General features: G+C 44.7%; 2 protein-coding genes and 1 pseudogene across 3 annotated transcripts; 1 reads left to right on the plus strand and 2 right to left on the minus strand.

Moving 5' to 3' along the window:
• Positions 1–7,712: 7,712 nt before the first annotated feature.
• Positions 7,713–8,020, minus strand: LOC309543987 (histone H4-like; annotated as a pseudogene). Its single transcript has one exon. The product of its transcript is annotated as a histone H4-like (transcript).
• A 6,002-nt stretch (positions 8,021–14,022) lies between these two features.
• Positions 14,023–14,403, minus strand: LOC309543985 (histone H2B 1.1; the record flags this gene model as incomplete). Its single annotated transcript, XM_082276388.1, has 1 exon — positions 14,023–14,403. The coding sequence occupies one exon, from the start codon at positions 14,401–14,403 to the stop codon at positions 14,023–14,025; it is 381 nt and encodes a 126-aa protein (XP_082132514.1).
• A 318-nt stretch (positions 14,404–14,721) lies between these two features.
• On the plus strand, positions 14,722–15,114 carry LOC309543991 (histone H2A type 1-like; the record flags this gene model as incomplete). Its single annotated transcript, XM_082276393.1, has 1 exon — positions 14,722–15,114. The coding sequence occupies one exon, from the start codon at positions 14,722–14,724 to the stop codon at positions 15,112–15,114; it is 393 nt and encodes a 130-aa protein (XP_082132519.1).
• Between the last annotated feature and the right edge of the window lie 2,004 nt (positions 15,115–17,118).

Genomic DNA, 17,118 nt, shown 5'->3' on the forward strand with positions numbered 1-17,118 from the left:
GCCTGCCTCTCCAAATAAAATGAGAGATAGCCTTGTTCAAAAGCTGAACATCTTTATGTTTAAGCAACAGAGGCAGGGTTTGCATTGGATAGAGCAGTTTAGCGAAGATGACCATCTTGACCAGGTGACATCTGCCAAGGAGAGAGAGAGGCAATTCCATCCAGCTGCCCAATTCCTGTACAATTTTTTTTACAATTTTTAGTGTGTAAAGTGAGGAAGGGGTCTTACCAATTTTTATTCCTAAATAGGTTATGTGAGTTTTGGCTATAGAGAATATAGAAGTCTGTGGCCATTGACGGGTTGGACAACAGGTGAGAGGTAGTATTTCGCTTTTTTGATAATTAATGCAGAGACCCGAACATATTTTAAAAGTGTCAAAGATAGATTTTATAGTGGGTAGATCAGAAGCCGGATTGGACGTGAAAATAAGCACGTCATCAGCAAAAAGGGCCGTACGGAGGTCGTGCTCACCCACCTTGATGCCATGTAAAGGGGCTTGTTCTGCTAGGTATCGGGATAAAGGTTCCAAGGCTAAATTAAAGAGTAGGGGTGAGAGGGGGCAACCTTGTCTCGTACCTTTATGCAGGCTAAATTCCCCCGTGAGGAGACCCTCCACCACCAGTCTGGCTGTAGGTGCCTTATACATGGAATCAATCAAATGGGTGAAGACCCCAGAGAAGCCCATGTCGGAAAGGACCATCGACAACCAGTGAAAACCCACGTTGTCGAAGGCTTTCTCGGCATCCAGGGTGATGATTGCCAGGTCTTCCCCAGGGTGGAGCCGGGCCTGTTCCAAAACCACAAGATATTTAGCATGGCCGTTCTACCTTTCACAAAACCTGATTGGGCCGAATGGATTAAATGGATGGCCGAAGAGGGTAAAAGGTTAGCCAATCTGGTCGCCACTAGTTTTGACAAAATTTTTACATCCAAATTAAGTAGGGAAATTGGGCGGTAAGCACCTGGGTCAAGAGGGTCTTTACCTTTTTTAGCTAAGAGTTTAATTAAGGCTTGATTACCGGTCGGCAGATATTCGCCGCCTTCCCAAATGTTGGTGTAAACCCGATGTAGAGTGGGTTGGATCACTTCGCGAAAGGATTTGAAAAATTTGCCGGTAAAGCCGTCAGGGCCAGGGGCTTTATTAGAGGGCAGGGATTTTATGACCGAACTCAGTTCATCTGGTGAAATTGGAGCATTAAGAGTTTCCAGCTGTGAAGGGGTCACCTTAGGCAGCTTAGTGCGTTGCAAGAACTCACGGGTGGTCGGGGGGTCAATGGGGTCTCTAGAGTAAAGCCTGGAATAGTATTCCAGCATTGCCTCACTGATCCGCTTAGGGGGAAGTTGAGGGAAATTCAGGAGGTATGCGATGAGTTTCTCGAAAAATGGTTTGTCCGGTGTGTTCAGAGCATAAACATTGGATATTAACAACTCCGTGGAGCCAATCTGGATGTGAGCCGTACAAAAACGACCATGGTCGTCAGATGTGACTGACAAAACATTACAGGATAGATTTTTATGGATCAGTATAATGACCCCAGCCTTGCGACCTAGAGCTGCTGATCTCAGCACCTCACCCACCCAGAGCTTCCTAAGCCGGTGGAAGTCTGAGGGGGCGAGGTGTGTCTCTTGCAGTAGGGCAATGTCTGCATGCAGTCTGTGCAAGTGACGTAAAATTTTCATGCGCTTGAGAGGGGACCGGAGGCCCTTAACATTCCATGATATTAACTTCAGGGAGGGTAATCAGGGGAGAGAACTGGTTGCAGGAGTGGGAATGAACACGCCTTAGCTGGAAGCTCAGAGAGTAAGTATCTGACTCTAGATGGGGTAAGAGCAAAGATATGCAAATAAATTGGGCCAGGGCCTTCACCACAATTAGTGAGGGAAGCGAGGTAAAGGGTGAGATATAAGGAGAAGGGGTAGGGGAATACAAAAAAACAACATACAAAAACCAGTACTAACTTCTCTTTTTTCCACATGGGGTCACAATCGAGGGGGTCTCCCACTCACAACGGCCCACGCAGATGCACACAAAATCGCCCCAAGGGAGTCAAAGAGGATGACTTCTCCTGCTGTAAAAAAAAAAAAAAAACACAGGGGGAGAAATAATGTGTGCCCTGGGAGGGATGGAGCGAGCGGCAGGGCCAACAACCCAGGGGGGAAAAGAAGCATGGCAAAACATAGCAATGTAATCACATGTAAATACATAGAGAAAATAAAACATGTTCCCTAGGGAGCGGAGTCCTGTAAAAAAAATGAATAAGGCATGGGAGTGAGGTAATTGAGGGTTTGATCAACAGTCAGGTGAGCGAGTACTCGCGTGAAAGGAGAATGAAGATGGAGGACAAAGTCCAACTACAGTACCTTTAGCTGCAGAACAGGCAGGTCCGAGTCCGAGACCTGGGAAAACATATGTAAAGCATACCACAAAATTACTGCGATTGAAGATTGAACATTGAAGATGCAGGAGAAAGTTCAACGGTGTTTAGTGCGGTAAGACGGATCAGCGAAGCGCTGGCGCTTCGGCGAGTCCTTTCGGGGGCTCCGTTGATCCATAGGTCGCGGGAAAGAGAGAGGCCTAGGGGTAAACTGTTGCTGATTGTCTGGATTCAAAGAGCGCAAATAATCTTCCGCCTCAGAGGGATCCTGGAATGACAGCTGCTCACCAGTAGATGATTTCAGACGCAGAATGGCGGGGTAGGCAAGGGTGAACTTTATGTGTTGTTGGAAAAGCTGGGAGCAGATTTGCTGAAAGGCTTTCCGTTTTTTTGACACTTCAATGGAGTAATCAGCAAATATTAAAACTTTGACCCCATCCACCTGAAGGGATTTGGATTGTCTGTATTTCTGCAGTAGCAAGTTCTTGTCAGCATAATTAAGAAATTTAGCAATGATGGGCCTAGGGGTCTTGCGGTCCTTAGAATGAGCCCCAATGCGGTGAGCTCGTTCTACCACATGAACACCGGTCAGACCAAGCGCCTCCGGGATGCGGCGGGAGCAGAAGTCAATCAGCTCTGAAGAAAGTAGCGATTCTGGGACTCCCACAAAACGCAAGTTGCTGCGTCTGGCTCGGTTTTCCAAGTCTTCAAGTTTCTGTGACAGGAATACATTTGTCTTTTCCTGCATTTGTTCTTGGGCCTGCATGTGATAAAGTTCATCCTCCAGGCTGGAAATACGCTGCTCAGCCTCGTTTAACCTGGTGACATGTTCCCGCAGCTCCTTCTTTATTTGCAGCATGCCAGACTGCACTGCTTTCTCCACAGTGCTTTGTATGGTAGGGGACAGGAGAGAGGCAACAGCCTGTGCGATCCGTTCAATGAACCCCGGATCGATGTGCGGAGTATGGGAGGAGGAGGGGCCGCCCACCTCCATGGCTGGCTCCGAGGCCTCTGCCGGCTGCTGTGAGGAAAGCGCGGCTTGGACAGCGGGCGGTTCCTGGGCTGCCCGCGGACCCGATTTCTCCAGGAAACGATCCATCGTGGTGGCGGGTGAGTGCACGGCCGGGCTGCGGGTCCCCAATGGGTACAATAGCGGGCGAATGGCAGATTTTTAAGCCGGGCGCGGGAGCTGAGGTGGAGTGTGACTACTCCATGCGGCGCCGGAACCGAAAGCCATGTTTTTTAATTACCCTGTGACAAAAGTCTCTAGAGAATTGCAGTATATCTGGAAAAAAGGTATACAACACCTCACTTCAATCTGTGGTATTGGGGGGCCACAGTTTTATCACACCAGTTCTACAAATAATTGGCTAGTAACTGTTGTCACTGTGTGTAGCACAGTTAATACAGCAACAGAGGCCAAAAGTTTACAGGACTAAAATACACTCTTAGAAAAGTATACTGTTAAATAACATGCCACTTCAATATGTGGTATTGGGGGCCACTGGTCTATCACACCAGTTGTTCAAAAAATTGGCCAGGGAGTTTGGCACTGTGTATATCAGATTGAATGCAGCAAAAGAGGCAATATTGTTGCAGGACACAAATACACTCGTAAAAGTATACTCAGATAACACCCCACTGCAATATGTGGTATTGGGGGGGGGGGGGGCAATTGGTCTATCACACCAGTTATAATACATTAAAAGTGCTTTTGTCACTGTTTGTAGTCAGGGCTAGCCTTAGGTGTTCAGGCGCCCTGTGCGAGCTAATCCTGTGCACCTTTTTTGCACTTTATTTGACTTTTCTTTTTTATGATCACTAATAACTTAGCCCCCCTTACATCAGAGACCCCCCACACAAAGTCCCCTTAATTTAGAGCCCCCCTACATCAGAGAGCCCCCCTCACATCAGCGACCCACCTCACATCAGAGACCCCCACACAGAGCCCCCTCACATCAGAGACCCCACACAAAGAGCCCCCCCCTAAGGCCGGCCCTGTTTTTAGTATTGCTGCAGCAACGCTCAGTCACCACACTTGTCACAATGCTGCACAGTGCACAATAATACCACTGATCCACTATAATATGCTTTCTACGAACTATATTATACCGTGGATTACCCTCCCCCCCCCCCCCCCCCTTATATGGTGCACTGCACAGCAATACCAAAAAAATTGCAGCCCTTTAAATGGCTTTTGTGGACATTAACAGAGTGATTTGTGTGACTGTTGCCGATCTCTAACTTCTCCTAAAGCACAGACTGGATACCTGTCCTTAAACTCAAAAGAGACTGTAGTAGACCTATACCAAAATACCAGCCCTGAAAAGGACTTTTGTGGACATTAACAGAGCGTTTTGTGTCACTGCTGCCGATCTCTAACTGCCCCTAAAGCACTGACTGGATACCTGCCCCTAACTTGAAAAAGATACTAGTAGACCTATACCGAAATACCAGCCCTGAAAAGGACTTTTTTGGATCTTAACAGAGCTATTTTTCCCTTACAATCTCTCCCTGATGCATGCAGCAGACCTCTCCCTACGCTGACAAAAAGCAGAATGTGAAATGGCCGCCTGCTCTGGTCTATTTATAGGATAGGAGGCATGTACATGTGCTGAAATGTTTCAATGGCTGTCCCGTTCCACCTGATGGCTGTGTCATGGGTCAAAATTCTCCCCAATGTAAACTAATATGGCCGCCACGAACAACACCATGTGTTCGAAAATTGGCGGGTAGCGAACAAGCAAAATTTGCCGCGAACCGACCGCCGGGCGAACCGCAAGGCCATCTCTAGTGGGCACCCCTCCAATCAGATATGGTCACCTCTGTTGTCATACAGGTACCTCTGCTGTGACATGGGCCATGTCACAGCAGAGGTACCTGTATGACAACAGAAGTGACCATATTTGATTGGAGGTGCCCACATCACATCAGCGTGCCATATTCACACCAGGCCAGCAGTCCTCAAATCACACCAAAAGTGTCCAGACCATATAGGGAGCTAAGTGCCTGTAACAAAGCTGTATTAGTCCAGACAAGTAACTGTTATGATTGATCTGTTATGACCATAGACACACATATGTTTTCAGCATGGCTCTTTATGATGGAACAGATGGCAGAGCAGGAGGATGACAGCAAAATGAGGAGTTTTTAATACAGTGGCCTGTGGGTGTCAAACTGGTGGCCCTGCAGCTGTTGCGGAACTACAAGTTCTATCATGCTTCTGCCTGTGGGAGTCATGCTTGTAACTGTCAGCCTCGCAATTCCTCATGGGACTTGTAGTTCTGTAACAGCTGGAGGGCCGCCTGTTTGACACCTGTACAAGGAACTACAGAACCCAGCACTGCCCTGCTTCCCTATACTGTATGCTGTAACTAGGATAGATTTACAAATCTTACAGAGCAGAAGATATGTATGTCTGCAGAAAGATGGTCTGTGGGTGGTACTACTTTGTTCCTCATTGGTTCTAAAATCATCCTAATAGAGACTATTGTATTAATAAACTCAGAATTCTGTAAAAAAAAAAAAAAAAAAACAGATATAAAAAAATTTGAAAAAAAAATGTGTAGATATTAGTAAAGGTGCTACACATGTCCAATGATAAAGGAAACATTTTCTACTTCAAACTTCTATAAAGGACTGTGTGCTGTCCGAGGTGATATTGTGATCAGATTTTTATGTAGCTGATACTTTGTACATATTTTGTGTCATTTACCTATCAGGCAGCTTATGGCTTTATCTATGGACATCAATCTGCTGTTGATGATGGAAATAGATACAAATAGACTGGGCTGGGCTGATGGAATAAATACAATGTTTCGTTTATCTTGCTTCTTTTCTCTTGTAAGAATGTGTGAGCGCGGCATAAATGTTTATTCAGCTCTGCCACCTTGTGGTGATTCCTGGTAGAACAGTTGGGTATGTGTGCAGTACAAGGCGATGAATTGGGAATGTATAGAGGCAGAAAGTGGAGATGATCTCCGCAATAAATCTAGAATCAGGACGGTTCGATCCATTCCCCACAGTACTTCTCTACTAAATGTCATTATTATTAGTTTCCCACCCAAGAGCCGGACATAATTGGATTTATTTTCTTTATCAAGTAATATTTTATTGTGATAAATTGTATAATTAAAGTGCACTCTACAGGCAAACACTTTGTCTTCTTATCACACTCAGACTTGTAATACAGGTGAGTAGTAATGAGAGGAAATGTGATCACAGAACTTCATTCTCTCTCATCTCTTTTACTTCCAATCTATCTATGCTGATCGTCTACTCACCGCTAAACTCCTCCAACCAAATCCATCCCTCCTACGTCACATCACATTATAATTCATAGTTCAGGACATTATTTACTCTCTTGGCTATTAATAGACCACGCCTATAATGGATCAGAGTTGCTTCTTTTAAATCTCCCGCCGTTATTCGACTGGCCAATAGGAAGATTCAGCCGCATTATCCCGCTAAACTCGACATTGTAGAAGTTCTATTCATAGATTCGCTCATCTTCCTCCAAATCACATCACTCGTGTCGCCTTTCAGGTTCCAAATATTCAATCAATTATTTTCTATTCCCAAACACCTCCATCCTTTAATTCTGCTGAATAATTTCTGGAGATCAGAGATCATTGAATATTAAATACCAAACAAACATCCCCCATCTGAAAAGGAACACAGATCTCAGATCCCCCTTCACACTCCTTGGAAGAAAAATACATTTTATTATGGGAAGAAACCGCCCAGAACTGTGATTGGTGCAATTTTCACATTTTAAAATTTAAATTTCCCGCCGGAATTCTATGGAACGTTCCAATTATCTCAGATAGAATAATCCGACACTAAAATCTGATATCTTTTCCTCCGGGAACATCGATCATCCGTCCTCTGAATTGTCGGGCAGTTTATCTAACCAAGAATAATAAATACGTTAGAAATATTAGGTTCAGTTTCAACATAAACGATATATTCTCCTCACCCAGCAGCCAGCTCGGAAAATCGGCTCCATCACCCGGAGTGCGGACTCTACAATCAACTATAACAATGCATCAACTGCCCAACCAATGTAATTTGTAATATTGTTCTGTTCTTCCATAGCTTTGTTAAACGTAAAACAGATCGAACAATCAGATCGCAGAGTGTATGGGTAGCTAGACATCGCAGCACTCCATTTCTTAGTGAAAAGAAATGAGCGGCAGTTCCTATGGTTACACAATAAATGTGTAGAAATGAGTGTTGGGAGTTGTGAATGATCAGCCCTTTGTGTGAGAAGGTGGGTGGCCCTGAAAAGGACCTTTGTTGTGATGAAGTGGGTAAGCGGTGGATGTTGGGGTTTTTTTAACCTCCGAATCCGTAGAGAGTGCGCCCCTGGCGTTTGAGAGCATAGACGACATCCATGGCGGTGACGGTCTTCCTCTTGGCGTGCTCGGTGTAGGTGCATCGCGGATGACATTCTCCAGGAAAACCTTCAGCACTCCGCGGGTCTCCTCATAGATGAGTCCGGAGATGCGCTTGACACCCCCTCTGCGGGCCAAACGTCGGATGGCGGGTTTGGTGATGCCCTGGATATTGTCCCGGAGCACCTTCCTGTGCCGCTTAGCGCCTCCTTTCCCCAGACCCTTCCCTCCTTTACCGCGACCAGACATGATGATTCTCTGCTACAAAGACAGACTGAGCTCAGCTGTCTGCCCGCCCTCCTTATATACAGCCTGAGCGGACCAGATGGAAACCTTCCTGGGAAAGAGGCGGAGTCACACCGTTCATACAAAAATAAGACAATTTAATTCATTTATAAGGCACCTAATTATTATATTATATGCCGATACATTAATGCAACAGCAATACATTTCCGGAAGATGCATTTATTCCTTCTTATCATGTATTTCTATTTATAGCTGGAGATTACACAGAGAAAGGGAATCTTTAACACTTCATAACAGAAACACAATCACCAGTTTTAATTGTTCAAAGTAATTTAATATTTATAAAATATTGTTTTGAAAAGGAAACAAGGACACGTTTTCCCGACATCTCACCTTCCTGGGTGTAAGGCTGGGCGGACCTGATGGGAGACATGCTGAGAAGGGGGCGCTGTCAGTCATTTATTACACTGCAGATAATTGCATTTATTTAGAATATTTTCATGAATGGAAACGGATGTAATTTATCAGAAGCGAGATATTTTCTTTATTGATTCATTGTACATTTTTTTCTGACATGTCATAATTTGATATATTTATATAAGTTTTTTCTTTCTTCATTTACTAGTTGGAAACATTGTTAACAGTTTGCTGATTTTAAAGTTACAAAGAGGGAGCCGATCAGACATGAAACATTTGTTTCATTGTACATATGTATCTGGCAGTGTAATCATTGCTACATATCTCTACCAGCACTTTCACTTTTTTATTCTAGTTTTAATATGGGGAAAATCTGTAACTGTTACATCTCTGAAAAAGGGAACATTAATTATCGGCCAGTTCCACGATCATATACAGATGTGATGATGAAACGTGTAATACTTCTTATCCCATCATATAGAAAGGTAGAGATCTATGAGAGAAGTCATCTCACTATCATGTTCTCTGTGTAGCAGTGTGTATGTGTGTGTGTGTGTGGGGGGGGGGGGGGGGGTTGGATTCTGCATTCTGAGGACTTGGAATAAAAGAGAACATATGGAAATGTTTTACATTATTCAATCATCTTCACATTCCATTTCTATTCATCTTCTTGATAATAAAGCATTGATAAGATTTCTCGGATAAATGTCTCATCTGATGATCTCAGGTCTCAGTGTCGGATTTGGCGGTATAATAGGGCTGATTATTTCTCTGTAACGTTCTTTACAATTCAGGCGGCAAATTTAAAAAAGGAGCTATGTGAAATCTGGGCCAATCAGAGCTGTGGGCGTTTCCCTCTTAAGCCAGTTATGTCTTTCTTATGAGGATTTCATAGAAATCTATTCTGAGATCTTTCTCCGTTTCCCCCCTAGAAAATACTTGTTCAGTAGACTTTTCTTTGATCTCTATAGGAAACATTCTCTAGCAGGGCGGAGTCTGTATTGTAAAGTAAAAGAAAAGCTTGGAAGAAATGTGACATTTATATTTCTAACGTATTTATTATTCTTGGTTAGATAAACTGTCCGACAATTCAGAGGACGGATGATCGATGTTCCCGGAGGAAGAGATATCAGATTTTAGTGTCTGATTATTCTTTGTGAGATAATTGGAACGTTCCATAGAATTCCGGCGGGAAATCTAAATTTTAGAATGTTAAAATTGCACCAATCACAGTTCTGGGCGTTTTCTTCTGATAATAAAATGTATTTTTCGTCCAAGCAGTGTAAAGGAGGATCTGAAATTTTTGTTGCTTTTCAGATGAGGGATGTTTGTTTGGTATTTAATACTGAAAGATCTCTGATCTCCAGAGGATATTCAGCAGAATTAAAGGATGACGGAAAATGAAAACTAACCCCTATAAGGAGATCACATCGTTCCTTATACGATATAAACAATTAGATGCTATATATATATATATATATTCGAATTTGCTGTTAGAACAGACAGGTGTCATCAGAGCTGGGACAAGGCCATCCAGCGCCCAGGGCGAAGACACCAAACTGCGCCCCCCCAAGATGTAGGAACATAATGTTTTAGCAATATAAAAAAGAGAATTGAGCACTAATTGGCACACTTAGCCCTAAGCAGATATTCCCTTTCCAAGCCAAATATTTCCACAAACAAATATCCTCCCTCCTCCCAGTACACATCTCTCCCTGCTGAAATCCCCCTCCCTGCACAAATCTTTCCCCCCATCCTCTCTAAGCTCAAAGCCTCTCTCTTCCCAAATGTTCCCTGCTAGCACAACTATCACTACTCAAAAAAGCTCTGTTAGCGCACATTCTCACCCCTCAAATTTCCCCTCCAAACACAAATTCTCCCCTCTCCAAATCCCCCCTCCCAGCACAAATCTTCTCCTCCCCCAAATGTCCCCTCCTAACACAAATACCCATCAATTTTCCTACTAGCACAAATCCTCTCCCCCAAATCCCCCCTCCCCTCCAAAAAAAAATGTTTTCCCTTCTTGCACGAATCCCCCCTCCTAGCACAAATCCTCTTCCCCATCCCCCCAGCACAAACCCCCCAAATTCCTCCTCCTAGCCCATCCCACCAAATCCCCCATCCTAGCACAAATCCCCCCTCTTAGCACAAATCCTCTTCCCCCATCCCCCCAGCACAAACCCCCCAAATTCCTCCTCCTAGCACATCCCACCAAATTCCCCCTCCTAGCACAAATCCTACCCCCAAATTTCCCCTCTAGCACAAATACCCCCAATCATCCCTACTAGCATAAATCCCCCCCTTTCCCATTTCTAACAGCCCAAAAACTCCCCATCCTGGCACAAATACCCCATCACCTCTTCTAGCCAAACCCCCCAAATACCCTCTTAGCCCAAATCCCCCCCATCCCCCCAGCACAAATCCCCCCTCCTGGCACAAATCCTCTTCCCTCCATCCCCACAGCAAAAATACCCCCTCCTGGCACAAATCCTCTGCCCCCCCCCCCTTCCCACAGCACAAATATCCCTCCTGGCACAAATTCTCTTCCCTCCATCCACACAGCAAAAATCCCCCCTCCTGGCACAAATCCTCTCCCCCCCCCCATCCCAGCAGCACAAATCCCCCCTCCTAGCACAAACCCTCTTCCCCCATCTACCCAGCACATATCCCCCCTCCTGGCACAAATCCTCTTCCCCCAACCCCACCGCATAAGTCCCCCCCTCCTGGCACAAATCCTCCCCCCCCATCTCCCTAAATCACCCTCCTAGTACCCCCCAAATGTTCCCCTTCTAGAACAAGTCTTAATTTCCCCCTAGCACAAATCCCCCCATCATTCCTACTGGCACAACCCCCCCCCCCAAATACCCCTTTTTAACAGCCCCAAGACTTCCTGTTCTGGCACAAATCCCCCCACCCCATCCCAATAATCTCTTCAAAGACAATCCCCAAGTCCCCCCTCCTGGCACAAATCCTCACCCCCCCCCCCCAGCACCCTCCCCCCAATTTCCCTGCTAGAAGAAATCTTATCTTGTCATCTCTCAAATTCCCCATCCCAGCACATCCCCCCCCCCCCCCCATATCGATCCCACCTAGAAGTAATCATCTTCTCCCCACCCCTCCTAGTACAAATACTTTTGGGGGGATTGTCCTGGGGGGGGGGAATAAGAGAATTTGTACTAGGAGGGGTGGGGAGGAGATGATTACTTCATGGTGGGATCGATATGGGAGAGGGGGGGGGGGGGATTGTGCTGAGATGGTGGAATTTGAGAGGTGACAGGATAAGATTTGTGCCCCCGGTGCAGACAGTTCACCCTTTCCTCCAGACCTCAGATACAGCGCGGCACATCAATCTGTGATCCTCCTCTTCTGACTGGCTCCTTCTCATCTTCATATGTCAGAGCGGAGGAGGAGCCTAGGAGAAGACAATTCCTCAAGCTTTGCACGGAGAGATGCGGCTGCAGAAGGGGAGAAGATTGCGGCTCAGGAATGACACTGGATGTCAGATCGGGACTATACAGAGTTTGTTATCCCCTCTCCTCCCAGCAAAAAATGTGGAAAGGGGGCGGGTAACAAACTCTGTATAGTCCCGATCTGACATCCAGTGTCATTCCTGAGCCGCAATCTTCTTCCCCTTCTGAAGCCGCATCTCTCCGCTAGCCCAGCTGTCCGTGCAAAGGTTTAGGAAATGTCTTCTCCTAGGCTCCTCCTCCGCTCTGACATATGAAGATGAGAAGGAAAAGCCGAAGTCCCGATCTGACGACCGCTACAGTGATAGGAGTCAGTGTGAAGCCTGGCGAGAAGAGAGAGAGAGAGAGTACATCCCGCTCTCTCCTCTCAACTAATAGCCACAGAAACACTCTTGGCAGCGCCCCCTCCACCTCCCATGCTAACGACGCCCAGGGCAGCCGACCCTGCCGCCCACCCCTTGTACCGGCCCTGGGTGTCATTATAGCACATCGTCCCCCCAACCGGATCACAATCTTAGGTGTATAAATATACGATCAGATCTCCTAAACATGTATGTCCGGCTCCTTCTTAGGCTCTGGGAAGATCTGTTGGATTTGCAAATAGAAAATAATTGATTCGGATTACTTGGCGCCAGACTTGTGTCAGTAATCATCGAGAATTTAACCGGTTTGGAAGAAATATTTGGAACCTGAAAAGCGACACAAGGGATGTGATTTGGAAGAAGATGAGCAGATCTATGAATAGAACTTCTACAATGTCGAGTTTAGCGGGATAATGCATCTGAATCTTCCTATCGTCCAGAAGGAGCACCTTTACTAATATATACACATTTATAGATGAATCAACATTAGCAGATTAAAAACTTAAAGTGTTAGTAATAAAGGAGCTAAGGAATAAAGGCCTCCTCACAGGGTGGTACTGTAAATGCGAGCATAAAAAGGTGCCACATCCCAAATGTAATAGCAAAATTGATCAGTGAACTCTTATGGACTTTTTAGGCACCAAACTACACAAAATGTCTTAAAAATTATACCTGTTATTACATTTTGTTCTTAAAACTAGTGATCGACCGTTAGTTTTTTTTTTTTTTTTTTTTATTGCCGATACCGATAGTTTGGTCATCGCATATCGGTAAATATCAACCGATATTTTCGTACATTAAAATTAAAAAAAAAAATATATATATATACATATATATATATATATATATATATTATTATTATTTTTTTACAGGTACTCTTGTGGAGGGATCTGGAGGTCTAAAAGACCCCAAACCCCTCCTCTGCACTTGGAAACATTCAAAACGCCACGTTTGGCGGTTTTATATGCTGTAATTTATTAGATTTTTTTAGCGTAGAATGTGGGGAAGTCCCCTCCCCCTCCTTGTAATGGCAGGCTGTCCAATGACTTCATTGGAGAATTGTCTTATTCTATAAAGGACTGTGTGCTATCCGAGGTGATATCGTGATCAGATTTGTATGTAACTGATACTTTGTACATATTTTGTGTCATTTACCTATCAGGCAGCTTATGGCTTTATCTATGGACATCGATCTGCTGTTGATGATGGAAATAGATACAAATAGACAAAGATTTGGCTGGGCTGATTGAATAGATAAATGTTTCATTTTTCTTGTTTCTCTCCCCCATTGTGTTGTGGGATAAAAGCTCCGCGATCTTCCCAACGTGTGATTTGAGATAAAGTAACAATGTAAGGCGAGAGATTGTGGAGGATGTTTTATTGTAAGAATGTGTGAGTGCGGCATATAGATGTTTATTCAGCTCTGCCGCCTCGTGGTGATTCGTGGTAGAACAGTCGGGTATGTGTGCAGTACGAGGCGATGAATAGGGAATGTATAGAGGCAGAAAGTGGAGATGATCTCCGCAATAAATCTAGAATCAGGATGGGAATAGAAGGAAGGTTCGATCCATTCCCCTCCCAGTCTAGGCGATCTACAGTACTTATCTAAAGATAATTTAAAGAGAAAAGTTTTCTATTTTCTAAAAATTAATTAACTTCCTAAATAACAAAACACATGAAGATCAGAGTAGAGCTCTGCTGTGATGTCTGTGGGTGGCTCTTAGAAGAGCCTTTGTGTGTTGTTGGGATGATGGGGAGATTACTTGGCGCTGGTGTACTTGGTGACGGCCTTGGTGCCCTCGGAGACGGCGTGCTTGGCCAGCTCTCCGGGCAGGAGGAGGCGGACAGCGGTCTGTATCTCCCGGGAGGTGATGGTGGAGCGCTTGTTGTAATGAGCCAGGCGGGAAGCTTCGCCGGCGATGCGCTCGAAGATGTCATTGACGAAGGAGTTCATGATGCTCATGGCCTTGGAGGAGATGCCGGTGTCGGGGTGGACCTGCTTGAGCACCTTGTAGACGTAGATGGCATAACTCTCCTTCCTGCTCTTCCTCCGCTTCTTGCCGTCCTTCTTCTGGCTCTTGGTCACGGCTTTCTTGGAACCCTTCTTGGGCGCCGGGGCGGACTTGGCTGGTTCAGGCATGATAAGGGTTAATGTGTTCTCTCCGCTGTGTGCAGGGAATGAGTGCTGGATCCGTCCTCATGTGCTGCTTTTATAGGCGTCCTATGCAAATCACTGCTCCTCCTCCTCACTCTTCTATTGGAGGATTCAGTCATGTGATGGGGAGGGGTGGAATGATTTCCTTCCTTGTTTACCGATTGGTATAGAAACAAGTCAGAACGCTATTGGGTGGCTTCAAATGTAACCAATCACAGAATGTGACGTCAGAGCAGTGACTGTATAAATAAAAGGAAGGGGCAGGAATTTGGTATCTTCGTCTGACGACTCTCTCATCTCACAATGTCTGGCCGCGGTAAACAAGGAGGAAAGGTTCGGGCTAAGGCCAAGACCCGATCATCCCGGGCTGGTCTGCAGTTCCCAGTCGGTCGTGTTCACCGCCTGCTCAGGAAGGGCAACTATGCCGAGCGGGTCGGGGCCGGAGCTCCCGTCTATCTCGCCGCTGTCCTCGAGTATCTTACCGCTGAAATCCTCGAGCTGGCCGGTAACGCCGCCCGCGACAACAAGAAGACCCGCATTATCCCCCGACACCTCCAGCTCGCCGTCCGCAACGACGAGGAGCTCAACAAGCTGCTCGGGGGCGTCACCATCGCCCAGGGAGGAGTCCTGCCCAACATCCAGGCCGTGCTGCTGCCCAAGAAGACCGAGAGCCACAAGGCTGCCAAAGCCAAGTAATCGCCAACAACTCCCCCTATCACCCCCTCACCAAACACAAAGGCTCTTCTAAGAGCCACCCACATACATCACAGCAGAGCTCTACTCTCATTTCAATGGTGTGCAAAACTGATTTTATTTATTTCTTCTATTTTGGGTTAGGTGAAGATGTATCAAATACGATAAACCCAAATATGTTTTAGTGCGATTTTCTGGTCTAAATAAATTCTTATGTATTCTGAGTAGCACAGATCATACATCTAGATGTCCGCCTTTACCTTCTCTCTCATCCTTATACTGCAGCACAAAAGCTTTTCTCAGTCTCCCACATCTCTATAGAGAGCACAGAGATCCCCGATTGTGTCTACGGCAAGCAGCCAATTATTGGTTTAAATGCCCCAAACCGCAGATTGTTTATTCACACTTCTAATACAGGGAAATTGTACTGAGAACATTTCCTAACTATAAATATGCGGAAATTCATTGGGAGATCTGATTGGACATTTGGATATCTAAAGATTTCACCTTGGTGGGGAGCACAATGGGCGATCATGAGACGTGTCAGTGCTTCCAGCCATTGCCAGTTCTATCCTATTATAAAGATTTATAGAACAATGTCTTCTTACAGAGACTCCTCCTCATTGTCCTCCATACTTTACTTTTACTACATTTCTTCTACAGATCAGAAATTATTCATTATATACCAAACATCCCCACCTGAAACATCAACACAGATCAGTCAGAGCCTCCATCAGATTTTTTTTTTGTTTAAAAAAAATATATATTTTCCTCCAAGGAGTGTGAAGGGGGATCTGAGATCTGTGTTCCTTTTCAGATGGGGGATGTTTGTTTGCTATTTAATATTCAATGATCTCTAATTCTGCTGAATATCTTCTGGAGATCAAAGGATGGAGGAAAATGACAGCCAGTCCCTGTAAGGAGATCACATCCTTCCTTCACATTAAATACGATATAAACAAATATTAAAAAATAAATAAATATATAGCACGTTGTTCCCTCACCCGGGTCACAATCTTAGGTGAGGAAATCTACAATCAGATCTCCTAAACATGTATATGCCGCACTCACACATTCTTACAATAAAACATCCTCCACAATCTCCCGCCTTACATTGTTACTTTATCTCAAATCACACGTTGGGAAGATCGCAGAGCTTGTATCCCACAACACAATGGAGGAGAGAAGCAAGAAAAAGGAAACATTGTATCTATTCAATTAGCCCAGCCAAATCTTTGTCTATTTGTATCTATTTCCATCATCAACAGCAGATCGATGTCCATAGATAAAGCCATAAGCTGTCTGATAGGTAAATGACACAAAATATGTACAAAGTATCAGCTACACACAAATCTGATCACAATATCACCTCGGACAGCACACGGTCCTTTATAGAAGTTAGAAGTAGACAACTGTCCAATGAAGTCATTGGACATGTTTAGCACCTTTACTAATATATACATATTATACATATTTATAGATGGATCTTCATTAGCAGATTAAAAACCTAAATTGTTAGTATTAAAGGAGCTAGGGAATAAAGGCCTCCTCACAAGGTGGTGCTGTGAATGTGAGCCGAAAAAGGTGTCACATCCCAAATTTAATAGCAAAATTGATCAGTGAACTTATGGACTTTTAGGCACCAAACTACACAAAATGTTTAAAAAATTATATATTTCATTACATTTTGTTCTTAAAACTAGTGATCGACCGTTATCGTTTTTTTTTATTGCCGAAAACAATATTTTGGTCATCGCATATCAGTATCGGCCGATATTGACCGATATTTTCGTACAAACAAAAATTGTTTTATTTTTCTTTTACAGGTACTCTTGTGGTGGGATCTGGGGGTCTAAAAGACCCTAAACCCCTCCTCTGCGCTTAAAAGCATTCAAAATGCCAAGTTTGCGTTTTGAATGCTGTAATTTTTTTGAATTTGGCACCGAGTACCCGAAAGTGATGTCATGACTATGGATGGCCTTGCAGTTCGCCCAGCGGTCGGTTTGC

The sequence above is a fragment of the Pelophylax lessonae genome (assembly GCF_965119305.1).
Source record: "Pelophylax lessonae genome assembly, contig: HAP1_SCAFFOLD_573, whole genome shotgun sequence".
NCBI classification, from domain to species: domain Eukaryota; kingdom Metazoa; phylum Chordata; class Amphibia; order Anura; family Ranidae; genus Pelophylax; species Pelophylax lessonae.